This window comes from Micromys minutus, assembly GCF_963924665.1.
Source record: "Micromys minutus genome assembly, chromosome: 9".
NCBI classification, from domain to species: domain Eukaryota; kingdom Metazoa; phylum Chordata; class Mammalia; order Rodentia; family Muridae; genus Micromys; species Micromys minutus.
The window spans coordinates 7,828,939-7,856,459 of NC_137978.1; the positions used below are offsets into that span (position 1 = coordinate 7,828,939).

The 27,521-nt window shown below is 43.6% G+C and overlaps 1 protein-coding gene across 5 annotated transcripts in view; it reads right to left on the reverse strand.

Annotated features, from left to right (window-relative positions):
* Window positions 1-927: 927 nt before the first annotated feature.
* The window catches only part of NFIA (nuclear factor I A), a 336,017-nt gene continuing 309,423 nt past the window's right edge, over window positions 928-27,521 (reverse strand). For all 5 annotated transcript variants that reach the window (XM_080921475.1, XM_080921473.1, XM_080921474.1 and 2 more), the window contains one exon: window positions 928-6,026. In XM_080921475.1, the coding sequence (XP_080777601.1) occupies window positions 6,009-6,026 (18 nt within the window). In that variant the 3' untranslated portion in view covers window positions 928-6,008. The remainder of the gene's footprint in view (window positions 6,027-27,521) is intronic.

Genomic DNA, 27,521 nt, shown 5'->3' on the forward strand with positions numbered 1-27,521 from the left:
GGCCCGAAGTTTGTACAGAGTTATCTTTTTGAAGAAAATATTGCATCTGTGCATGTAACTAAATAGCTATGTGATTTTGTAAAGTTTTTTTTTTTTTTTTGTTTTGTTCTTTCTTTCTTTGTACTATGAGAAAGTCTGGTGTGAGACAGATCAAGCATGGGCACTGTCCTTTAAGCTAATTCAGTGTCGCCTAGCTTCTGATGAGGGTCAATGAAGTGACTCTCACTTGAAAACATTCTCAGAGTGGTTTTGCAGCAGAGTTCTTGGTATTCAAATAGTACTTTTGAGACAAAAATCTCACCGGATACTGACTTCTGAAATCAAACACCCATGCTTGTCCCTTAGGAGAAACAAAACAAAACGAAACAAACAAAAACTGAAAACAAACACAAGTAATACTGAATTTAAGTGTACACCTCCAAGATCCTGAAGACAGCCGGAAGGAAGACCGAGTTCATGTTCTCAGTGAAATACCTCACACCTAGCTGATAAGAACAGAGGCAGAAAAAAAGTCTAACAGAAGTCTGGGTAATATCATACAGTCACTAAGCATTATGGGAGAGCATGCATAATATTGTACGGTTATTTTACATCACCTATACCAGAGGTCCTGACTGACAGACAGCGAAGGCTACCGGTGTAGAAAAATCTTACTTCAGAAGAGCAGTATAATACAGGTTTCACAGGCACTACATTTTAATATATCAGGTATTATGCTGGTTTTCTTATAATTCTTTCTGTCCTAAAGCTGGTATCATAACAATGACCAAAAAGGCAAGGGTTGAAGTAAACGGAAAGTAGATACCAAAGTTGATATAGTTTTTTTTTTCAGATAGATTAGTGCATAGTTCTCATGCAGATAAACACTGCTATGCATTTACACTGTTGGGAAGCAGAGTGAACTGAGCCCGAGTTGTCACATTTGTGTAAATCATTTTGTCAGCCTGTAATAGCACCATGTAATGGATTTGCATTAAACAGTAAATTGATTTCAGAACTGGTGACACAGTATTCACTACAGTTAAGTGCTATGGAATAGCTTCAATATACCTGCTATATATCAAGGCAATTTTCATCCCACTGCTTTTTTTTTTATTGGAAAAAATAAAGGGGGAACATTCATGACACTAATTGGACAAATGCACAGCCTTGGACGTGGAGAAGGCAGAGTCGGTACTGTCCGACAGCATGAGCATGCACTGACTTCAAGACAAAATGGCCTCCAAAGCCGATGTTAATGAAAGCCATGCCCGAGGGCGGAGCTGCCTCTGGGAGTGTCTAGAATGGTCTGGCCAGTAGGCTGGGAGGCACCAGCGTTTACTGACCACACTTCTTGTGTTTTACAACAGTTCAATGGAGGCCTGCTACCAGAAACCAGAGGGGGAAAGAAGAGAAAACCAGAGAGACAGACACAGAGAGAAAGAGGGGAGGAGGAAGGGAGGAAAGGAGGGAGAGCCGGGGACTATGGGATAAAATCCGATGTAAAAAATATCAAATGACAGTCTTAAAGACCATTCCCCATTAAAAAACAAAAACAAAACGAAACAGAGAAACAAGCAAAAAACCCCAACCCAGCAACAATAACAACAAAAAATCAATCACAGGAGAAAAGAATTTCCTTTGTAAACACCTCATGATATTGCCACTAGAGAGGTTGGAGCACATGAGGGTAAAGATTCGGGGGTGAAAGACAATGTTTTGAGAGTTTGCATATTCTTGTGGGCTGACTGAAGATAGCACAGCGTGACTAGAAATTTGGATCCTGCGCTTTTGGACTGTGGCAAAGAAAAAGGGCGAGGGGAGGCTTGAGTCTGGGGGGCCTGTGGGAGTCCATCCGGGTGGTGGTGGCCCTATGTGGGGAGAGAGCTTACGGACGTCATTCCAGGCAGTGAAGAGACATGACCTTGGTGGGAAGGGAGGGGCTGGCGGATCGGGAGAATGGCACCAGAGAAGACCTGCTCAGGACAGTTAGAAAAGGAGCTTTGTGGTGGCCAGGAGCAGGGCCGAAGGAGAAGGGTTATCGGAAAATGCTGAGAGCTAGTCTTTGTGCCTCTGACTTCAGTTCCCAAAGACAAGAATGGTGGGAGTCATTTGAGGAGCATCTTTGCCAATTGTGTTAATGCCATTTGATGGGAGAGGGGAAAAAAAGAATCCAACACGTCTCAGAATCAAGTCTGAGCCTTCACATTCTGATAGCTCTTGGGACAGTCTGTCTCTCCACTCCTGTAGTAAAGTCTTCCTCAAGCGCCGTGGCTCAGCTCTTAACCTAAACGGCACCGGTCAGTGTGTCATCCTCCCCTGCCTGATGGCACCAGAGCTACACGTTTCCTGCTGCTTTCTTGACCATGAAGCATGAACAGAACAGAACTCGGTGTATTTACTACGTAACCCTGGTTTGCTATCACCATACGCCACCTCCACAATGGTTGAGAGCCTTTTAAAACATTGTTTTCCTGCAAATCTGTTCAGAGTTCCCTGCTTTTAGCTTCATTAACCCTAATCCAACAGAATGCCTTCAGAAGTCCAGCACACCTGTACCGTCCACTGCAATGGTTCTCAGCAGACCTACACTCAAGCGTAGGGTCTGTTACACCACTGGCAGAGAAATAATTGCATTTAAATACTTTAGAAAAAAAAACAACCCCAAACAACCAAACAAAAATGAAACTGGAAAGTTTTCAACTTAATCCAGTTCCCAAAGGAAAAGAAACAAGAATCAATGCTATGAACGCCGCCTTTGTAATAAACAATCGGAATTTCACTAGGCTAATTTGACAGAAAATTTTCCTCATTTAGACAACATTACAAAAGTCCTGCATTATAAAATAGGGTAGGATAAATCAGTGTAATCAATAAAACTATACAACAATACAAATTACATAGCTTCTGAGTGGGCAGCTAACTCTCTCTCTTTGCAGTTGAGACTACAACATGCTCACTAAAAACAACTAGAACTGCCCAAACTATTGCTTAGTTTGTTTTGTTTAAAAAAAAAAAAGGGTGCAATTTTATTGTATATACAACCAATTTACTGGTAATACCTTGGCATTTTGCAAGGTTTTGACAAAATGTTTGTCTAGGCTTTTTTCCCTTCACTGTGAAGCACTGAAAGCTGCGAGTTTTCTTTCTTTTTTTTTCTTTCTCTCTTTTTTTTTAGTGCACATATGTCATAATAAAGTAATGCCCAGCTGAGTGCTATACGGGAGGAAAGCCTGCTGGCTATAGAAGATGATAACGTACACTGACAATCACACCGTACAACAGCGCCAAACGACTACACAACCACTTATCAGACACATATGAAAATCCAAAATGTTTTATTTTATTTTTTTCCTTAAATAGAGATAACCAGTAAACAATTTTCAGAACTTGGAAGTTTAAAAACGTGCATATAAAAATGGGCATTATGTACTTTTTATTGAATGTGGATTGACTGCCGTCTGCTAAGAAAAGTGGGTATGGGGGGCTGAAGAGAAAGGAAGTTGTCTTTTTTTTTTAAGGCTTGCTTGTGAAAGGAACAGTTGTAAAAACAAAATTGCTTGAAGCAGGGTCAGCTTAGTGCTTCACAGTTTGACTGCTTCTCTAAGAGGAGCCCTTCCTGCGCACGTGCATCAGAAACCACAGAAAATACAAAGACAAGACACCTAAAACCCACTGCGCCATGTGCAGCACTGACTTTGGTCAAATTAAAAAAAAAAAAAGAAAGAAAGAAAGAAAAATTAATACTTGCTAAGCTTTTCTGCATGATATAAGCAGGTATTGCATATTTTCATATATCTGGGGGAGGGGTGGGGATAAAGGAAGACTCCAAAGAAATTGAAAAATGCAGCGACATCCCAAATACTGACATTATAAGCATCTACAGAGCTCAGAAGAGCACAGCCACTAACCACACAGGAGGATCCGACTAGGCCTGTCTGCGGAGCAGCTAACTTCCTATCTAGGTCTAGATGTTGAAACCCATGACGGCTGACACAAAGTTACATTTACAGAAAGTGTCTCCGAATGCTTGAGTGGGAAAACCCCTTCAATGGAGGAGCATGTGCAACAATTCCACAAATAATCACTATCCAGGGCAAGGCACATTGATATGGAATTTCTGTTTTCGTGCAAATTAAGGAAAAAAAGAAAAACAAAACAACATCGTTGGGGGGAGGGGGTTAGATGAGGAGCGAAGTGTCTCCCCAGGAACTTCAGTCACTTGATTGTATAGGACAGTAGTTGAGCCCTTCTGAAGGGCTGGACAGTTTAAAGGCAATTGCCTAGAGTGGGTTACAATATTGTCTTAATGCACTCTACTTTATCCTACACTAGCTATATAAAAATTAGTTACTAACACTAGAACATGCAGAGACTTGCTCTGGTCGGCAGGCCGGCCAGAGCACGTATATACGTATAGCATAGGAAACCGTGAACTTGCATGGGAAGCAAGGTGGTGCTTCGCTGTCTGGTAGAAAAATCACTTGCATTTTTTTTTGTTTGTTTATTTGTTTCTGCTTTTTTTTTTCTTTTTTGATTTTTTGACTTTTTTTTGTCTTTTTTTTTTTTTAATTCCTTAAACATAAGATACAAGACATCTGGGGTGTGAACGTTTTGTTGGTTTGTCTGTTTTCCCTAACAAGTACTTTGATCTAAATGGGCACACTCAGTTTTGTCCTTATCAGCGGTACTATTATTCCCCTGGAGCCCAGTTCAGGGTTTGCAAAGGGTCTTTGAAACTTCTGGACAATGGTGTAATGAGGTTTGAGAACCGATAGATTTGGTGTTGCCATACACGTAAAATTTTCCACAATTGGCAGAATTCATTCTAGTGATTTCTAGCTTATAAAATTAACAGATACCATGATTTCATTTGAGTTATGTGCTTTGATAACAGAAAATAATTAATTAGCATTTAATGTAGTTAACATATTGTGGTAAAAGCACCATTAGATTTGTATTTTTTTTTTTGTTTTTTTTTTTTTTAATTTTCCTTCCGTTTTTTCTTTTAAAGGGATACAAGTTTAACAATAAAAAACATAAAAAGCAAAAATAGCTCCCCTTTTTCTTGCAAGGCTGTTTTTTACCCCAATAATTTAGAGTCCTGGGGTGGGAGGACTTGAAAACAAAAATAGAATTTTCAACAATCTCTATCTTACAAAGATACTTAGCTACCCAATGAAATTGCACTTCACTCAATTCAGAATTCGATTGTTTTGATTCCTGTCAGTTTCTGTCAAAACAGACCATCTTCCCCATTTCCATGTGAATTTTTGTGTCATTGTTGAAATTGTTGAAAAGTGTTTTTTTTTTTAATGTAAGTGCAGCATTTCAAAAATTAAAAAAGAATGAACTGATAGCAGTAGTCTTTGCCGTCCTTTTGGATTTGTTCTGCAACATGAATGGGTTCACTGTCCTTGCGGGTTGTTATGAATGTATCTGCTGAACTGAACCAAACTAAAAGAAGGATCAACTTAACTGTGTTTTCTTTTTCTAATATGTTACAGAAAAAAAAAAAATAACCCAACATTGCCCTTTTGAGTGTCCTGTAAGTTACAGATCACAGATCTCAGCGACTACAAAAAGATTTCATTCTCCAGGTGTCTCCGAATGCCCAGGGAGGGTCACACACCTGCACGGGCAAGTTCATGAAATACTGTGAAACGGCCAGGCTCACAAGTGTTACAACAGGAAGTTCGTGAGCAAGGCTCATCCTCTTACCAACCACCTCACCTACGGCTCACGCCACCACTGAAACACTTCAAATGTCACACAGCCCAACCATTTCCAGCACCATATGAGAAATTACGACAGTCCCTAAAGTATTAAAAAAAAAATTCCGAAAGTTATGGCCTTTGCTGTCTGACCACGATGTTTGCTGTTTCTATGTACGAGTTGATTCGAGTTGGTTTCTCTCCCCTTCCACTGACAGTGAAGTCGTAACTGCGCTGGGTTGAGGTTGCGTCCGTGTTACAGAGTTGAGAAGGGGTCAGGTGGTCTGTCTGGAGGATGGTGGGATGCTGCGACTTTTATCCCAGGTACCAGGACTGGAAGACAAAAGAAGAGAAGTCTAATTAAAATGCAGGTGTAGTGCTGGGTGTAGTGGCTTGTGGGTAGCTCTTGGCAAAGCCCACAGTGGTCCTCAGTGGACAAACACAGATAATGCTTAATTTTGTAAAATTATTTTGAAAGTTGCTCTTTTAACCATGGGATCAGAACTGAACTTGGGGGTCCATGTGGACAAGGAGTGACAGATGATAGGAAATCCCAAGCCACTGAGATTTATCTTACTCCTCTGACATGAAAATTCATTGCCTTTGTGGGCTTTGCCAATGCTTTGAGTATATCTCACCAAGTGAAGCCTTTCTGGCCACATGGCATCCACATCAGATTCTGTAACCTTGTAGTGAGCAATTATCGGGGCCCGAGGAGCCTGGCTATCTTATTAGTACCTGGTTCAATGCCTGGGAGGTCTTAAAGAAAGACAAGCAAATTGGACACTGGCTGAAGGGTGAGCTTAGGGGCTGAAGCCACTCCCATGATTTTCTCAATATAGTTTTCAGTGAGGACAGGTGCTAAGGACAGGTACTAAACATACGAACACAACATTCAGAAGGTGGCCTGTGACAGCAGCCCAAACAGAAAGGTCTGCTGGAAAACTCACTGGTGACCTGGGGGTGGGAAGACAGACTGATCTCTCTACTTCCTCATCATGATGGGGCATTTATGGTGTGAACTGTCTTCCTTCCAACTGCATAGATTTAAAATTATATTCTTAGAAAAGACGCATCATAAAATGATGGTTTCTTAGGACGCGCCATCAAGTTCATGAGGGAAAAGAGAACACTGTAGACCTCATTCATGTGTCTGTTCCTTCATCGTGCCCCTGGACCTTTCTGCCAGCTTGTGGAGCCAGTCTTATGTCCCTTTCAGAAATATCCAGGTGCTACCTCTGTGTCTGCAGCCTTCTTTGTCAACAAAGAAAGTGAGCTCAACAAAATGAGCAATTAGAGACCAATCACAAAACTAGTGTCTCAGATGGAGCTGAACATTGTATAACTTTCTTCTTCTTCTTCTTCTTCTTCTTCTTCTTCTTCTTCTTCTTCTTCTTCTTCTTCTTCTTCTTCTTCTTCTTCTTCTTCTTCTTCTTCTTCTTCTTCTTCTCCTTCTCCTCCTCCTCCTCCTCCTCCTCCTCCTCCTCCTCCTCCTCCTCCTCCTCTTCTTCTTCTTCTTTTTTTTTTTTTTGGCCAGCTTTCTTCTAAGTACTCTGAAGAATTCAGTACTTTTGTTAAGAGTCAGAAAACCTACCAGCGTGTAGGCAAGGTTAGTGGTTGTGAGCTCTGTACTGAAAACATCAGCAGGGTTTACTTCAGTAAGAACTGATTTGGAGGACTAAGGCTCACTCTTGTCAGGGAGATTCAATTAGGGGAATGTCGGGACCCCTTTGATCCCAGGGCTAAAGGATGGCTCCTTGGAGGTTGGTGTAATATTTCCTGGTCACACAAGGTACCTTTGATTTCCAAAGGCACTTATAACAAAACAAAACAAAACAAAATCCCCTAGCTCAAATCACAAAAGTACTCATCCTATAGACTCATGGATTTTACTCTCTGACCCACTAAAGGTGCTCATATCTGGAAAAGAAATCACCCCGTCGGGGTACCTGGCCTAAATCTAAGTGGACAGAAGAAAGGGGACGGAAGCGGCCTCCAAACCGTGTCTGTTTTAAGTCTCTCCTGCTCTCTGACACAGATCCACTTTTCACATCTGCTCCTAGACAGAAAAGTATCAAACTGAGTGGCAAGTGCTGTGCTCTGCTGGCTGCTTTCTCAGGCAGTCGTGAAATTCTCAAGCTAAGGCCTGGGACCTGCGAGTCACCAGGGGGAGCAGTTTTCCGTCCCACAGTCTCTGCACTCAGGGCACTACTAAGATCAGCAGTGCCCCGTGTACTTCTGTGAAAAAGCAAAGCAAAGAAGCAAAGCAAAGCTAAGCAAAGCAAAAAAAAGTTTCTTCACACATCTTACTATTCAGTGTGTGCCTCGCCCACAAGGTTACCCCAGAGCAGCTCTGTAACCCTTCACTGAAATAGGCTTTATTGATTGCTCTGGTCTATTGTTCTCTTTTCAAGTCCCCCAAGTTCAAGTTCATCCTGGTGTTACATCATGTCTGGTTGCTCTTAGCAACCAGACAGACCCAGACGTGACTATCATTAGCAAGAAACCCGCCACTCTCCTCCCACCAACCTTCCAGTGGCTCTGACGTAGCAAGCCCACTGCAAACACACTGATGTATTTATTCTGCCTAATTTATGACCTACCCAGCAAGCTAGACCCCCACTCCAAAAACCAACACTGTTGTATATTTAATTAATCTGTCTTGCTTTGGCATTTGAGAAAGTTAGACAAAGGACTAATTATTGTGTTTCGCTCTCCACACTTTCCTTTTGGGGGGGGTGAATATTTGCCTGGGAAAGAAAAAAAACGATGAGGCCTCGCATTGGCCCCTCCCCTTTTTCTCTCTGCCCTTTTGACATTTCATGAAATACTTTAGCTGCTTAAGGGAGTTAGAAAAAAAAAAAACTGCACTGTGAATGTTACTCCTTCTCAGTTGGTATTCAGTAACACAAATCAACTCACGACATGTTTAAATTTAAATGCTAACCACACGCTCTCAGAGTTACTTTAAAGGTTAGTTTTTAATCAATAGAAGTTGCTGACTCTGGGTTTTTGAGCTGCACACTGCAACTCCCGGGCTTTTGTCTAATCTGAAAGCTTGGGAACTTTTCTTCCTTGAGATGATTTTAGCAATGATTTGCAGAAACTGAAGCTATTGTGGTCCCACCAGCAACACGTCAAAAGAGGAGCCGAGCTGCCCTGCGGTGGGCTGTCAATATGACTCCTAAGGCAGGGGTTGGGGGTCTTTAATAACCCGTGAAAAACGTTAATTAACCCTTTCAGGCCCAAACCAAAACCTATTCTCCCACTTTTCATTCTTGTAATTTGACCATTAGTACTTATTTCAACATCACGCTAATCTTCATGACAATTAACCCAGCTACTTGACCAAGGGCTTCCAGAACGGGAAGTCAGTTGGGAGAACCACACACGAACACTTTTTTTCTTTTTCCTTCCTTTCTTTCCTTTTTTTTTTTTTTTGAATGAAGTCTCTTAGTAAATGATCTGCAGAAATATAGTAGAGAAACAGTTGTAAACAATAAGAAATGAATCCATTTTGCCAGGGTTTCTATCCGTCGGTTTGTAGTTGAAGACACCGGTGGTGACAAGTGTGAGAAGCTCCCACACAGAAGCGCCTCTGGATTTCTACAAGTGTCCGTGAACTGCCAGTCGCACCAGATGGATACGGTAATAGCAGGAAAGGTTCCTTTTCTAGTGCCGTTTTCCTTTAATTTGGTTACTTGAAAACATTGCAGGTCTAAGAACACTAACTAAAGAATGACTCTGCACCTTTCTTCCTGTGGCAGAAAAATAGAGATGGAACCTGAGACTGGGAAACTCTTGGGTTGAATCATGTCATTGGGGGAAATAATGGCACGCAAAACAAAAGTCATGTGTGGAGTCAGAAAAATCATCCTCACATCTGACATCTGCTCAGGTTTCATATGGCTTCTGCCTTCATACTTTATAGGCCCTTAATCTGCCCTACTGTATCTACAGGACTACAAAGGGATCTCGGTCCCTTATCTGCAGAGAGTGGCAATATTACTGCACTGAGTCGGAGGATGTTATCTTGATACATTTACATTGAGGAAGTAAACACTGAGCTTTGATCTATCCTTTCCCCCAATGTACAGTTCTACCAACTACAGTTGATTTGGTGGCCCATAAATCCACACTCCCACAGAGGCTCTAGTTTCCAGAAATTAGCCAGTTACATTCTCAATGTCCACAGTTTGGGATGTAGCAGGGGTGGGAGGGGGACCTGTCCTCTTTCAGTGTTCAAGGTGAAACATCAAAAGAAATCTGCAGTCCAAGAGCTCAGCTTTCCTTCTAGCCGGTCAGATGGAGAAGTAATCTCATCAGGTTGGAAAGTGCTGACTCAGGATTTAATAAAGTGCCTGCAGATGTGGTGTCTCTAAGGTATTCAACTCATGTAATGCAAAACAGCTCTGCGCTGAATGCGCTTATAAAATTTCATTTAACCATTGCAGCACAGTTCTCTTAGGAGTTTTATCACACTTCCCGCCCCTTAATTTACAGCTCCATGAAAGTTCCAGCCCCATTCTATGGGGATTCTGGAATGCTCACGGTAGTCAGGATTTACGAACCATAAACAGCCTCAATCCTACTGCATCCTAAACAAGAAGGCTGAGATGGCAACAGGCACTGTGACAGTGGCAGGCTGGTCCTTCTCTTGTGCCTTGTTGTGCACAGTTACAAAATGGAGTTGGTCCCGAGTCTACTGGAGAGGGGCGACGAAGCCAAGGGACTCACCTTCCTTGTTAACAGCCAATATTCTAACACATGCAACATACGGACTCTCCCTTTCTACTCAGAGGGCAGGGCATGATTTTAAAAACAAAAAAGAGAGATCTGAGACCGTTATATTTCACTTGGGGGGGGGGGCTGGGGAGAGAGGGGGGAGGGAACAGTGGAGGGCAGGACTGACTGTGATGAGGCAAAATCTGTTTTTCAAATTAAAAACTTGAACAAAAGGGCCTCAGGGGCAAAGTTTAACACTGCACGGAAGGAGGTTGTTAATGTGGAATCCAGAACTGGGTGTGACGCTTAGCTTTCTTCTCCCGGCAAGGTGGGTTATTTAAGGACATTTACACACACAAACGGAAACACAAAACTACAGGAAGCTCCCCCTCCAACGTATCACTCCCTACCAGCCACACAAGGGACAGGACGCTGCAAGCAGGTCTGCATTGAATACTGCTACCATATTGTCCCTCCTGGCGATGCTACCTCTGCTGGACCACACTAATCCAGTCAGCCAGTCATTTTTGGCTTCCTGTTCTTGTTTGCATGAACTAAGCCTACTATTTAGCACAAATGAGTTGTCCTTGGCAAATCAGCCGAAAGCTGGGGCAGGGGTGGCGGTCCACAGAAGGAGTAGAACAGACCTCTGTGTGCATTCCTGGCTTCTTCTTTTAGGATCAACCATTTGGGAGCAGTTAGTCACTTGGTCAGTAAGTACCAAGAGGCTGCAATTTTCTTGGTGTTGTGTACTTGAGGGTCTGGGAATGTTGGGAGTAAAGAAAATGTGGCATCTGCCTGTAGGGGCTTACTGTCCAGCAGGAAGTGGCTTGCTTTAGACTTTTATGCCTTTCATGGTTTCTCAAAAGATCCTGATATACTCAAGTGATGAGGCCAAAATGTCTAAAGCGCCTTATTGAATGGTGCTGACATGCTGTGTGACATCCTGCGCACAGAGCTCTGTGCTGGGGGACCCTGGAGTGCTGGACATGAGAGGATGGCAGTGGCCAGCCCTAATTTCTGGAAAAGGTGACATGCACACATGCTAGTTATGGGTACTGCCAGCCTCAGCCTTTGATCGCTACAGCCATTTTCCTTTCCTGATTTTATTTTGTTAATTAAAGAAAGCCTGTTTTCAATAACTCTAAACCAAGACTTGTTTATTGTGCAGGAAACTATTAAAACATTAATGGGCTGTGAGTGGCCCCGCTTACCTTTGTAGAGCCTTATCTTCTCACCTCTTATGCTCTGTTAAACTCCTTCCAGATCCCCCAAAGCCAAATGCTTCCTCCCTGCTGGGCCCTGGGCACAGGCTGTGGCTTTTCCTTGCTGTGCTAACACTTGCTGGACCCCAGGGTTTAGGATGAAATGACCCCCTTATCTTTTAAAAAAATTAAAGTGTGTGTGTGTGTGTGTGTGTGTGTGTATGTGTGTGCTTGCCCCAGTGGGTTATGGAGGTCAGAGGACACCTTGCTTGAGTTGGTTCCCTTTTTCTATCACGTGGGATCCATGGATTGAACTCAGGTGGTTAGGCTTGATAGCTATTACCTTTACCTGCCAAGCCATCTTGCCAGATGTTCATTTTCCCCTTTTTCCTTCCTCCCTCCCTCCCTCCCTTCCTTCCTTCCTTCCTTCCTTCCTCCCTTCCTTCCTTCCTTCCTTTTTTTCCTTTTAAACTGAGGGACCTTCCTTAGGGTCTTTCTCATAGGCTTCATCTGTTACTATGGTGATGGGACCATGGCAATGTGTTTCTTCACAAGAAAGCTACTTATGTTCTCAGGTGTGGCTCCCCATGGTCTTGCCTCAGTGGTAGAGAGGGGAGATACTAACAGATTAAGTTGAACAGAGAGTGTTAAGTAAAAGGGGGGGGGGCAGGATTTTGGGAAAGCCGGGCACCAGCTTCCTCTAGTAAAGCACCATATCTAGATAGGTGTCCGGAGCAAAGCTAGGTCACAAACATGCTCCTAGCACATGCTTTGGCCTCTAGGAGTGACAGGAACCCTCCCTAGAGAAGCAGAAGTCTCCAAGGGATGCTCCAGGCAGCTCCAATGTGAGAGCTGTTGCAATGGGGCCAACTGTGGCCAACTGCGTCAGTACCATGTGCAACAGTTTTGTAACATGGCCTTCTGCCTGCTTACTACATACTCAGCACTTGTCCAAACCACTGCTCCCTGGAGAACGACTCTGCTGCTCCCAGCCAAGACCTCTGCTTTGGTTCAAACCTCAATACGGGAAAACACTAATCATTTTACCTAATAAACCATCCAGTACCTACAGACTTTGAGAGTGCATGCACACCCCAGTCCTGTGGGCTGTTCCACAGCTGAAGTCTCACCACACCCCCAAGCTTACCCTGGTGTGGCTCTCACTACTGAGTCCAGTTTCCTCTCCCATTCCCTGATACTCTCACCCCTATGAAACCAATGATTCTCCTATTAAATCTGCCCTCTGTCCCATTTGTGGAGGGCTATTTCCCATGGCACACACTTGGGCGCTGGTGTCCAGCGTCACAGGAATTGGGGCACCTGCACTCTGTGGACTGGCTAGATAATCCTAGGCAAGGTCTTTGGTGCCTTTAAGCCTCCTTTTTTGAATCTATGAAATGGAAATATTGATGATGAAGTAATTGACTAACTGATTAGTGAGCTAATACTTGACAGGGGGCTAGTTTGGGAAACTGACTTCTTGGTTCTCTAACTGTTGAACATGGCTGGCCAAGGATCCACGAAGGCCTAGAGAGGACCCATTTCCCAAGAAAGTGGCCCCTCAGTCCTGCGTTTTTAGTTATGAGTAGCAGCTGTGCCAGCGTCTCCTCCTAGTTGCAAGGGAAAGTTCTTGAGAAAGTAAAAATCTGTCTTTAATTGTGGCATTAAATTCAGAGCAGCGAAACCTATAACACAAAGGGTTTGGCTCAAGCCCCTGAAAAGCACCAGGACTAAACTGCAAGCCTTCCAGGCTGGGGATGGGGGCACGAGAGAGGGAGACAGGGAGGAGTCAGGAAACCAAGTGGGACAGAAACAATCCTATTTTGGTTTTTGTTAGTGAATGGCATACTACATAGATCAGAGACTTTTTATAAAACACAAACCCCCACTGTACACAAAGCACAGGAAAACGTGAGGAAAAGGGGGGAGTAAAAGCTGCTTAGGGTGTGTTAACGCTGCTATTCTGTCAGCTTAAAGAGTATTTTATGCTTGATCAACAGCTCTTTTTTATTGTGCTTTTCTTTCATTCATTGAAGACATCAAAGCGGGCCCCACCAGTGTACCTGCCCTTCTGGGGAGCTTGGGAGGAGGCGTTAATGAAGCTGGCCTCTGGGAGCCGGAGACCCCCGTGGACACGGCAGTTCAAAGGGAATATTTCAACAATGATTACATTTTGTAAATCTTTTTATGAAAGAGACAGCTTATTTCCTGCTTTTTCATAGGAAAAAAAATAGATTCTATCCATTAAAGTGAGTCCCAGCCACGGAAGGTGCCGAAGATCTGAGGTGCGGCGTAGAGATTAAGGGGACAACAGCCCAATGAAATTGTCCTGAGTTCCTATGTACTGGGCTGGGGTGACAGTACCGGATGTGTTGGGTGGAGCTGAGATGGTGGCACCACAGCTTGGCCTTGGATAGTGTGGTGGAGAACTGTGTGTGTGTGTGTGTGTGTGTGTGTATGTGTGTAGAGGCCTTGGGGTTGAACTTTTCTCCCTGGAACCTGTGATTTATGATTAGTGCTCCTTTATGTTTTGATTCTACAAAGAACAACAGTCCATGGAGCACCAAGTGGCAGACACTTCTGTCCTGTTCAAGCAAAGTGAAAGATGAGTTTTCTTTCTGTTTCTTTAACTGTTGTGTTTTAATGCCTAGATATATAAGACAAACCCCTTCCCACAGGGGAAGTTAGTCATAAAAAGGTAGGTTTGCTCTAAAGAGACAGGGAAGACTTTCTTTATTAGTGTCTACTGTCTGTCTTAAAAGGCAGGGCCTAACCCTTTGTAAGTTTTGATTTTCACAATCAAGAATTCTTTCCCCCAACTTTTTTAAAGCTTTTTTTTTTTCAAGAAGAAAGTTGTGTAGAGTAGGGGCAAGAAATGAACATGATTCCCTGGGGAGCTACAAAATAAAAAAAAACAAAACAAAGCAAAACAAACAACAACAACAACAAAACCCTGCGTTCTACATGTTGGATTCCAATTTTTAATTAAATGCCTGCTGTCTAGCAAGTGTAGACAGTCACACTTGGGGTTTGCTGAATGGTGACCCAGGGAGGTTTGAAGAGATAGGCAGGAGGTTGGAGGTTGGTGTTCAATAGAGCATGGCTCCATTTCTACCAGAGTTGTTCCTCTGAAATATGGCTGGGTTTATAGCGAACCCACATCAAGGATTGCTAGTCTCATTCTGTAGATGGATAAAGACAGGAAAGGTTAAAGGAAGGTGACAGAAGCCCAGTGACTTCAGGTTTCTCCCACAAGCATCCTGCAGCAGAGTGCCCAGAGATCTAATCCCCTGCCAGGAACAAACTCCCTTCAGCCCCTAGGGCCTTTGAGATTGTACAATAGCTACACCTTGATACATGGCTGTTGTTTTAAAACAGGTTTACATGTAATCAAGCCTGACCTTGAAGTCACCATGCAGCCTGGGATGACCCCTATGGCCCTTGTTCTTCAGACACTGGGATTACAGGCTCGCTCCACTATCTGCAGCCACTTTGGGGATTTTCCGCCTAGCAGGCGACCCCTGTCTGGCCTGTGCACAGGCCCCTGCTTCTTCTTCTTTCCTTTAGTCCTCTGCGCACAGTCTCTGTTCTTTCCTTTCTGGTTTGGTTTTCTACTTCCACCCCCAGCACATCCCCCCCCTTTTTTGACCCACAGAAGAGTCTCACATGACCCCAATCTCTCAGAGGCTATCCAAACCAATGGCACTTCCTACTCCACTCACCACAAGAAGAAGAAAAAGGGAAAGAAGCCACAGCCACTTTGCCAGGCAGCTGGAATGGAGGCTTCTACAGTGCCCCAAAGGCAGGCACAGAGACAGTGTGAACAGCCCACAGAGGAAGGGTTTGAATTCTTGAGAACAAAGACCAGGAGTGCTGGGCAGTGCAACCCCGTGTAGGTCTGGGGCTCTAGGGCCCTGGACTAAAATAAAACCCAGACTCATCACTGGCTGCTGTGGAGACTTCTCTGCTTGAACTGGTTAGATTCCACTGGCTCAGAAATCATCTACTCCTTGTCCAAAATGTGGCAGTCATTTTTTTTTTTTTTTTTTTTTTTTTTGAGAGGCAACAGAACATTCGTGCTCCATATTAAGGTTAGCGTACACTCTATCTTGGAAAATTTCACTCCAGCTCAGCAGGATGCAAGGGGCCCAGCCTAACAAAATACACTTAAAAAAAAAAAACCCCAAAAACCTAAATCCCCAAACCAGCTAAACTGGAGCTATCCGTAGGAAAGCCCAGAGCCAGTGTGGATGGAAAGTGGGGATCACTAGTTGGTTCACCTCTGCTGACAATCTCCTCCTCCAGAGACTGTGACAGGATTGAGAGTTTTACAATAAAATTCGCCTTTGTTAAGAAGCGACTGGTAAAACATGACCACATGGGTGAGTTTACAACTTCAGTGACAGGGTTTTTTTCCCCCTTAATGCTGAAACTGCACATGCTTTTTATGTTTAGATTTATTTCCTTCTGAATGTGTAGATTAAATTTATAACTAAACATACATTACTACAAACAATCCTCCCCCCACCCCGAGTATTTCCAGGAGTTGTAAAGAGGCAGCTTGTCTATGGAGTTGGAGTAGAAGGTATAGGCCCCACAGGTGTGTCCTGCGTCAACCTGAAGAGCCTTATCAGTGATTTGGTCATGGTAAACATATATAAGAGAAGTGACTTCGAGAGGAGAAATATCATCCTAGCACAGGAAATTTACATACTGTCCAAGATTTCTGAATAGTTCATCTCCTAAGCAAAGACAGATTCAAAAAGGTACTGAATAGAACCAGCCAGGTAAGCAACCTTATGTTCACTTGGTTTTGTGACTAAGTTCCAGTCGGTAGTGATCTACTCGTGATGAAAATTTAGGAGCAGTTCAGAACACACGTGAGTGCTAACATGGAGTACTTGTACTTTCACACATCTACCTTCACTGCGTTCTTGCTTAATAAGAATAATGCAGAATGCATAACTATTCTATGTCTGCCGGGTCTTTTAAGGGTCTTTTGCCTCTGTTAAGCTACCAAACTAAGAGAAGAACCTATTGTTTATTTTCCAAAAATGGTGGCAGCTTCAAATGATGCATACCTGCTTTCATTCTGACTTGGCAATTACAAACATCCTGTAGATAGGCCAAATTATGCTATTCTAAAAGATGTTCTAATTAAAACTAATTATTCAATATTTTTCTTACTGTTAAAAAAGTGAATCTGTCTGGGTAAAAAGAAAAATGACTTCTTGTTCAACCACATCAACTTTTCTGTATTGTTCTGCAGGAACACACTCATGAGTTCAAGTTCAGGCTTAAACTAAATGAACTGCGCATCCAGAGTTTACAACGCAGCCTAATTTACATGTGTTCTCTCTGAACTCTGCCGGCACAGTGTGCTGGTTTCCAAGGCTTGGGGAAGGAATGCTTTAAGGCTGGTATCTGGACTGCTTTCTCAGGCACAGCAGAGTTCTCAGGGTCCCTGGCAGCACTGCACTGTAGCTGCCATTAACATTTCTGCAGACTGCTCTTAGAGACCACAAGAGAGAAATGATGCAGAACCAACAGACTAGGTCTTCCCGAGTTTTCCTATTAGGCACATGGATTACAATCTTAGTAAGGGTGAATCATGAATTCTAGATGCATATTCTAGAACTCCATAGCCCTGACTTCAGGTTTTCTGCAGTCAGTTTCAGCCTCTTTTGGAATTGGCCAACACACATTTATTCTTTTCAGAAATGAAGATGTGAGTTGCCTTACACTACTTTCTACTTTGTGAATGAAGTTGAAAGGTGTTGTTAGAAAAATGTTTCCGTCCTCACCCCCAATTTCATTTTATATTTACAAAAACATCCAACTAAAACCACCACCACCACTACCAACAACAACCACCACCACTACCACCACCACCACCCCCCGAAGGTGTTTGAGGTCAACAATATCTTGGAAGTTACAAGCCAATAAATGAGCACCTAAGAGGGAGAGCTATAGTTGAGATTCTAAGTGGTTTCCTAGGAAGCAAGATGGACAGGGGCTGGTCCCTGTCCAGCCAAGATTGACACTTAGCTCTTTGCTAATTAAGGGTCCAGGAGGCCAGAGGAGAAGGCCATAGTCTTCGAGAACTGCAGTGAGAGAGAATAAGGGAATCTGTTTCCTGTCTGCTCTCTAAATGAGAGTTTATCAAGCAAGGCAGGAACTGAGGACATCACCCAGTAGCACTGACAGTGACTGTCCTCTCATGGTATCTCTTCACACAGAACAGTTCTTCCTGAGTTGGGACCCCACCCAGCCAGACTGTACATTGCTGGTTCCCAGGTTTAGCATCCTTCTCCTCCAGGGTGACTCATGGAGGGTCTATACAATCTATACAAATGACTCAAGAATCATTGTTGGTGTGTGTGTGTGTGTGTGTGTGTGTGTGTGTGTGTGTGTGTGTGTGTGTGTGTGCTGTGGGGTTCAGGAAATAGAGCCAGGGTGGGTTAGGGCAGAGTCACAGGGATCTCTATCATTGGTTTTTCCCATTACTTGAGAGGCGACTGAGAAGACCTTGCTAGCATGGTGGGTATTAGGATGAAATGAAACAAAGTATGAAGCATGATTGTCATCTGATTGTTCTAGCAGGTACAGGAGATTAGAGCTGATCCCCTGCTTCAGGAGGAAAAGGGGAGAAGGCTCCTCTCCATCTGCAGAAAGAAGGACATCTCTTTTTCATGTGCTGGCTAATGGGCTTTTCTTGGATTGGCAGAGCAACAGCATGCGTAAAGTGGCTCTAGCTTCATTTTACTCTGCCTCAGTTTACTTCTGTGTTGAAAATATTCAGCATCTGAAACTTAATATGCTTCAAGTCAAACCTTTTGCTATAAAATTTGTAAGTTTATCCTATGTAATGTGAATACACAGAAAGCAGAATCTGTTGTGCAGAAATGAGTTTGAGTCTGGTTTTCTCTGGATAACTATGCTACCTATGGGACATAGCTATGGGATATACCTATGGGATGTTTGTATGGAATGTACCTATGGGATGCGTCTATGGAATGTACATATAGGATGTACATATGGGATATACCTATGGGATGTATGTATGGAATGTACGTATAGGATGTACATATGGGATGTACCTATGGGATGTTTGTATGGAATGTACCTATGGGATGCGTCTATGGAATGTACATATAGGATGTACATATGGGATGTACCTATGGAATGGCTTCAGTGCTCACAGCTTTGCAGAACATCTTAGTCTCTACCCAAGACTGATTCCCAACCCTCAAACCATGATGATAGTCTATGTGTGAGATGTAGTCATTCCTTGTTTGGTTTTGGTTTCTCTTCTTTATTTTTCATAAATGCTAATAATAATTTCAGTCCCTTGTCCATGGCCATAGGAGGTTCCACCACAAAAGGCTTTAAGCGTAGCTGCCAATGTCACCAAACAATATTTGCAAAATGGTGTGTGGGAGGAATCTAAAGCTCCTAATTGCTTTGAAGACAAAACAGTTTGATAGTTCACAAGTGCTTTCTGCTTGTTTACATGTGTCTGGGTGGTTTGCGCAGAGTGCTGCTCAGCTTAGGTCTCCTATAAACAGCTCTCTTGTCTTTTTTCCCTCTGAAAGCAAAGGAAGCCTGGCTAATTCTGAAAACTAACTCTTGAATGGAAGCAAAGGGATGAAGGGAGGAAGCTACTGCCTCCTGCAAAAAAGTCATGCACACGGAGGGATGGCTTCTTCTTCTACTGCCTGAGCCTTAGGCATCCAGCCCAGGGGAACTCCCTGTCTTGCTAATTCTTTGCCTGCTTTCCACACAAAGAAAGCAGCGAGGAACAGGTAGAGAGCAGTCTGGATTTCATAGCACTGACCCCAGGCCAGAGGAGCTTTAGAGAACTCCAGGAGGACTTCATTCAGCAGCCTTTGGTTGCCAAAGGCCACTGTGATGCAAACCCCAGGGAGGAGCCAAGCAAACAGGCTTCTGGGAAGATGCTAGGGGTTGGAGAGCTGTGATGTCATTAGGGGAGGTGCGAACAGAACCCTGTTCTTTCCCACATTTTGGCGGGAAAAAATATTTGGGAAGAAGCTAACTGATATATACAGGATGGCTGAGGCTGGATGGCGATGAGAAGGGAGAAGAGCACATGGAGCAGTGTCACAGCAGAGCTGTGACATCACCTCTCACTGCGTTGTCATTACCATATTTCATAATATTTGCCTAGAAAGACACATAAAGCCTATCAGGTCAAATTAATCCTAATGATCAATTTTCATCTTATTCTAATTAAACAATTTCAATTTAATGAATGCAAGCATGGAAATTAGTCAAGATTACAAATGTAAATGTTGAACTTTAAATCAAAGGTCCTTCCTATTCCTCAGCTCATGTAAAAGCACCTTCAAGTGCTTTGCCTGTGAGGTGATGGGCATGTTAACCTTTGTCTGCACTGTGAAGGACAGAAGAGTACAAAGCTGTGCAGAAAAGAAGCTACCAGAAGAGCGGACAGGCCTTTCACACAGACAGACACACAGATATAAAGACACACACACACACACACACACACACACATACACACACCCTATAGTACTCTATGAAAATGAATTCTTCCAAGGTGAACTGAAGTAAAAGCTTATATTCCTCAAGATTTCAAAGCACTGGGTCATGCCATGGCAGTGGTTTGGGTCATGCTATGGCAGTGGTTCTCAATGTGTGGACTGAGACTTCCTTTTGGAGGAGGGTCAAATGTCCTTTCACAGGGGTTGCCTAAGACCATCAGAAAACATAAATAGTTATGTTATGATTCATGACAGTAGCAAAATGACAGCTGTGAAGTAGCAGGGAAATAATATTGTGGTTGGGGTCACAGCATGGGGAAGCTTTAGGAAGGTAAGTGCTCCAATGGATCCTGGGCTTTTATAAAATACCTCTGTAAAACAGAAACCATGTCACTGAGTCACATACCAAGCCACCAGCCCTCTTCCCCTTCTGCAGTCAGACTGCAGGTACATGGCCTGTGAGCTGTTTCACCTTGACGGCTTTGGCCCTTTATTTAAAGATGCTGCTTTGTTAAAGTGAAAAAGATTTTTGTTCTAATACTCAGTTAAATTTCTATCATGAAACATGTTCTAAGTAAATAATCTTTAAGAGAATCACCAGATTCCATGTTATTTCATTAGCCACAAAAAAAACTCCTGGCAGCTTGAAATGGATTTAAAGATTGTACAGGTAAATAAACAATCCAAGTGATTTCCATCAAGATATTAGAAAACCATCTTTGTTTTTATATAAAAATCCAAAATGAATGGATTTACAGCTCTGAAACAGAGAAAGCAAAGTTCTGGCAAAATGACCCTTTTTATTTTATTTTATTTATTTATTTATATTCACTCTAAAAAGAGAGAAAGTAGCTATAAAAATCTAAAAGAGAAATTCATGCCTTTGTTTTCTAAATTTAAAAACTTAGTGTTGCTGAACCACAGTTCAAGGGAGGCTGCCCCTACACCAGCTTCTGGTCTGGGGAGACTGCTCTGTGTTACTCTTACTAGGCAAAAAGCCAGTCTCTTTTCTCAAAAGGAGGCCTTCACCACCTCTCTTCACCCCTGATTATATATGAGAATTATTTGATAGCACTCAACTCACTATTACTGTTTGGGGACATTACAGGAGAAGAACAGACTGGTTTAATAATATAGTTAATTAGTGTAGTAATCACCATTAGGCTTGGTAATGATAGTAGAATCCCTATACTTTAGTTAATGGTCATGGGTGAGTCATTTCAGACTGCCAAGGGTAGCAACCGTGTTCTCTTCGACCCCATGGGAATGACACTTAGCCCATCATGTTCAAGGTTTGACCTTCAGTGAATAGCATGACCCTAATCCCTAGATTTCATAATCTTAACTGGGAAACATTAAAATATGGATTCACTCCAGTTGGCAAGAATCTTTATGTTCTTTTCACCGAAAAAGCTATAAATTCAGTGGTTGACCTTTTATTTCCAGGTCACAAGTGACACCCACTCAGCTTCATCCATTCACATAGGATTTATGTTAGGGTTTGCAGGTTGAAGGCATGAAAGTTGAACTTTAATGAAATGTCTTTCAAAGAGGTATACTTAGCCAAAAAATTTCCCAAGAAATTAGTGATAACTCCCTCCCACCCCACAGTGATTACACCCCTGGCTGATGGTCTCAACTTGATCTACTTATGGTTTACCTGTAGAAAGTTTCTTCTACAATCATTTTTCTGGGGTACAAATTGTTTGCATTTGGGAGATAACAGCACCTTAGTTTCGGTTTGGATTTCTAAGCTGAAAGCCTTCTGAGACACCCTCTTCAGGTGGACTCATTCTATCCCCAGCTAAAAATGTTCCTTGTCCTTTTGCACCAGATCAATGGTATTGATGGGAGGTGGTCGTTCATGCTGTCAATCAGGGAAATGTGATCTGATGGGGCCCCAGTGCAGGGAGATAAGAGGGAGCTCCAGACCTGCTCAGAACCACACCATCTGAATGAGATCAATGCTTCCCACCTGTACCGGATCCATCAGGCAGTACCTAACTGTCACCATTAATAATGCAGAAGGAGCTGATTAACTTAAGTAAAGTGCCCTCTGCTGGGTAAGCACATAGAGACCCGCGAGGCCAGGGCTGGGCAGAAAAGAGCGAAACGTCATTTTTATTTTTCATGTGGATGTGTGCTCACTTTCCATCCTTCTCTTGTAACAATTACTATCCCAGCCACTCTGACGGAGTCAATAAATTGATCGGGGTCTTGACGCAGCAGCAGAGCAGGCTAATCTGATGCACCATTATCTGCCCAGAGAATATGGGGTGGGGCTCACCCAGGGAACAGAGAGCAAGAGGGGCGTGAGTCAGTAAAGGAGAACCTGCTTGTCCTAGGTGGGTACCACTGCACAGGCCGATTCTGGGACAGTAATGCACATTTGTAGCAGGTGCACTGTGTGTGTCGGGAAAGGGAAAAAAAAAAAAAAAACCAACGAAAAACAACCAAAAACCCCAGCCTTCAGCTTGGTTAAAAGATACAGCCTAAGTAATACCATGTGCACCACTTATTTGGGTCCCTGTGGAGCCTCAGTCACTCACAGGATCTGCAACTCAATGAGGATCACCACCCCATTAGGACTAATCATGTCAGCCACACTATCTGACAAAGCAAACATCCAGAAACTGCCCCTCCCAGCCTCACACCTTAAGTTTGCACTGAGATCTGTTCTTCCTTCTCTCATCAGGCATAGAGTTTAATTGTTTTTTAATGTGGAATGATACAGAGACTCTCCACCGCATCCCTTGACAGATTTATCCTTAGACTCAAAAACGGATGCTACGGCTTCAGTTCAGCTCACTCCTTGGGAAGGTTCAAAGTGTGTTCTTAGTAAAGAGTGGTGGACTAGAGTGCGCTTGATGGAGATCAGCGTGGAAGGCTGAGCCCCGCGAACACTCCCCCATTCTTCCCACTAACGGACTTTTGTCTGGAGGACAGTGAGGCGATCCCGGTTTGGCCTCAGAACCTACCAAACTTCATTTTATGGAGAGTGAGCCATAGAGACTGGGCTTTTCTCCTTCTACTTAGTTTAAATCTGTATGCCACAGCAACGGAAGGAAAGAGGGAACAAATTCATGACTTTATTAAAATGTGACTTCTGAGGATCAGGAGGCTAAACAGAATCACATGGTCACATGACAGATCAACTGGGATCTGCCTTCCTCCAAAGCCTGTGTTTTTTCCTCCTGGAAAGGAGAAAACTCAAGACCATCATGTCTTCACCGCAATGTCTGCCTGCACATTCCATGCCCAGTGGGAGACCACAGCAAGCAAGGCCAGGGGCTCCTCCTGCTCAGACCCTTCTATGCCTTTTTGTAAGTCTTAATGTTCCACAAAATAAAGTTCGAGAATCTCTCCCCTAGATTCAGGGTCATGTGCATTCATGACTAGACCCTCCCCCGGATCCAGGTATTTGGTCATCCATGACTAGGACCTGGTTTAAACTCCAGACCCGGCCCAGTATTCTCAGTTGCTGACTTTATATGACAGATCACACACTGTTCTCCAGCCACAATCTAACATCTCCTTGGTATGCATCATCCTGAGTCTGCAAAGGAGAGTTCTTCTACCATGGCTACTTCAATAAAACTAGCTCTGTCATCACCTCTGATGCATACTCCCCCGCCCCACATTCTCCCTCCAGAGTTCTTGCTCTTCTGTCCTACTAATAGACCACACATGCTCCCATGACATCATTCATCACACTTTATTGGAATTTGCTTACTTCCCCCACCGGAAGTCTGCAAGCTCGGTAGCGTGGTGGTCAGATTACATGTACCCAAGGCCTTCCTCTTAGCTCAATACGGTATGAGGACGACAGTAGGTACCCAAAATCTTGACTTCTCTCACCTCCTTAAGACCCATAACGTGGGTGACAAGTGGCAGAGATGAACTGGGTAGCCAGGCACTCGACTCCTTGCTCAATGCTTTCCCTATTTTCTCAGTGTGCACAAGACTGATCTGTGGTTGGCTTCATCTTGGGACCCTCCTATAGTCTAGTGTTCCTATATTCCTTATACTTCCTGTACCACTCTTTCCCTTTTATTACATGTAAACACATGACCAGGCATCAGCAGATGAGGGGACAGGCCATCAGTTCTTCCGTTGTTCAAGGCAACAGGAGGCAAGCTGTCCATCTAGCCTGTCTTGAGCACTTCCTGAATCTTGCATCATCCAAGGTAGAATCCTGAGAACCCGACGTTGCTCTTTTCGGTGTTCATGTTCAGATTTGGGAGGAGGGCAGCACACACACAGGCAAGCGCCAGCTGTGCTGACACCAGCACAGAGGTGTTGGATTGTCATAAGCCTCTGTGCCTCAGGAGTGAGTATCGAAGAAAATATCAGGGCAGCAGTAACTCATTCTGGCTCTGCTGCAAGGACACACTGGGAGTCTCTGAGAAAGCCTTCATGAAGTGATTAGGGAGAGGCACCAACTGAGGACAGGGCTTCAGTGCCCTGATCATTGTAGGTGATACCCCCAGAAGAGAGGTCACTAATGACAGCATTTCCCTTCGTCTTTAGTACAAACTTGGGAGGGCACCGAGGGGCTGAGAAAACAGGAAGTCAGTGGAAGTCAGCAGCTCTTTGGAGACTCACTTTAGACCAAGGGCTCTGGCTGGGAACTGTGTGTCCTTTAGGCTGCCAAAGTCTTAGACTCATTAGCATCCCTGCGAAGGGCCCTGTCCAGACAGAGTCTGGGTACTCAATCCTTCCCTCATGTGGAGAGTCATCACTTAGAGTGCAGGAGACTTCTGTGGAGTTGGCTCCTGGTCCTGGGCTTTTCCTTGCAAAGGCTGAATGAACTCCGAGAATCCACTGTGCTGTGGCCTCCTGGAGTTCATGCGGCAGGGAGGGTGCTGGGCTCAGCTTCCTGTTCTCTGAGCTCTGTTGACTCAGGCTGAGCAGAGCCCAGGCTGTTCTTCTGGAGAGGAAGCACCTGGCTCAGACTCTGGAAGCTGGGTGAACCCTGGGGGCACAGGAGGGCACTGTGTACAGAACCCCCATGAACTGAGCCACATGCCCTCTATACAGCTTTCTTAGTCCACAATAACCCAGAGAGATGTGTCCTCCGCCTGTCTACTTCCTGGACCTCAAACAGCAGCTGAGAGAGATGATAGTGCTCTTTTTCTCTTCCTCCCTCTCCCCCTCCTCCCTCCCCTTCCCCTCCTCCCTCCCCTTCCCCCTCTCTTCCCTCCCTCCCCCCTCTCTCTTTCTCTCTATGTCTTTGACTCTCTCTCTGATTCTGTCTCTGCCTCCTCCCCCCACCCCATGGTTTTCTTGACACACAGAAAGGGAGTGAGGGCAAAACCTATATGAAACTACACGAGCATTAAGAAAGAACAGTGGGAACAATCAGGGAACTTGAAAAGTCCAGGAGCCATCTTAGGGCGTGGGAGAATGGTAGACACTGTTAACAGGCAGATTGTGGCGAACTGCTTCTTTCATGGAATGAACTTTGTCTAGGCATAAGAACATGATCAGTGTTGGGTAATGGGCCAAGAGTTAAGCCAAACAATACACTCTTGTGCTAACTTTCCCAACACCTAAATATTGGACTAAAATGGGGCTCAGCTTCAGCTAATGAGAGCTAAATAAAAATTTGGTAGCCAGGCATGAAGGTGGAGTCTGGCGCCCCTCTCCGCTATTGCTAAAACAATGTAGTGTGGGGAAGGTGAGCTTCAGTGGAGGTTCTGGGACTTGGGGGACCAAGCATGAACACAGAAAGATGACATTGTGAGGGGACAGAGCACAGTGTTAGGAAGCACATGGGTCCTGCGTCAGCTGAAACAATGACAACCACAGTGGTTTTCTTGTGCTTTTAGAAAAATAACCTTGATTAGCTTAAGCTACACTGAACTGTCTTTTCTCCTAGAAAGTAGACACTATTACTGACCTCGTCAAATAGATACGGAAGCCAGATTTCAAAGAAACATAGTCAGAATGTGAAAACAGGTCATTCCCATTCCAAAGCTAATGGCTTTGTGCCTGTTCTACTGTGAAATCAGATTAGAGTGTCAAAGACATGTCCCTTATCCCAGAACCTCCACTGACAGAGGCATCCTCTTCTATGCAAATTGTCACCCGAGTGTCACTAACTGCTGCCTACTGTCTACAGTCTCACTTTTAAAATCTGTGAGTCATGGACATGGAGTCGTGAAACTGAACGTGGGATCTTAAAAATATTAGAAACAGTAAATAAGACGTTTCTAGACAGGCAATGAGGAGAAATTAACTGAAAGGCGAGTGAGTAATGAGTGTGGAGTGGCAGCACTGGCTCACGGCGCACTCCGGGACATCTCCACAGGTTTGCACAGGGAACCATGTGGACCCTGCCCCATGTGTCATCCATCTGTGCGGTACCAACGCCTGCCACCCGAAGCACCTCAGCTCAGGGTGAGATTACTGCAGGTTATGAATTGTAGTGTTTTTTATTAATCATGCAAAGTTTTCTGCTCTTCCAGAAACATAATGATTTCATTATGGAAAACAAAGACTTTAAATATCTTCCTGCCATTGTTCTGTCAGCATACTAGTACCAAATTAGTATATCTTTGGGTGATGTTAGAACATTTAATTAAAACTTTTTTTGTGTTGTTGACTTGAGCTTCATAGAACATTTGCTAAATGAGTTTTCCTTTGTATATGGATAGAATTTCCAACAATTTCTGAAATTGCCCTAAACCTACCTTCACCATTTTGTTAATAAGTATTTATTAGGAGCAATATTCCCAGTATTGATAATTTTAAAACAAAAACATTGATCAACTCTGAAAAAATTGAAGACTGTCTCTATCCTTCAGAACCCGAAATGACTGCATTCATTTCATTGGCATGCAAACCTGCTGAAATCTTTAATAAATCATACATCACGTGCATACTGAAAGTTATTTATAATAAATTTCTCTATGACTTATTATAACAGCTGCTTTACATACCTATGTAGAACCTGCTCCTGTGGAAAGGGTGAGAGAATGGGAAGGACTTTTGGTAAAGCACTGCTTCTCGGCAAGGCACAGCCTCCTCTAGCCTTTCTCTAATTCTCCTTCTCCCACACTTAACAAACATTACATCTTTAATATGTTTTCTTTCTCCCCTGTGAATTTGTGCATGCGTGTGCTGATTTCATGTTAATGCTGGGAGAGAAAAGGCAGCAATATTTAGCACACATTGACCCTGTGACTTTGCATGGTCCGTACCATATTCTTACAATAATCACTGATCCGTATTAGCTACGATTTACCCTCCATTTTGGAGACAGGTGTTCCACCATTTCCTGGCTCCTGGAATTATAAGCATGTATCAAGCTCTGGATCCCCAAATATTTTGGAGCGTGGCTATCCTCTAAACAAAATGCTAAACAAAACAAA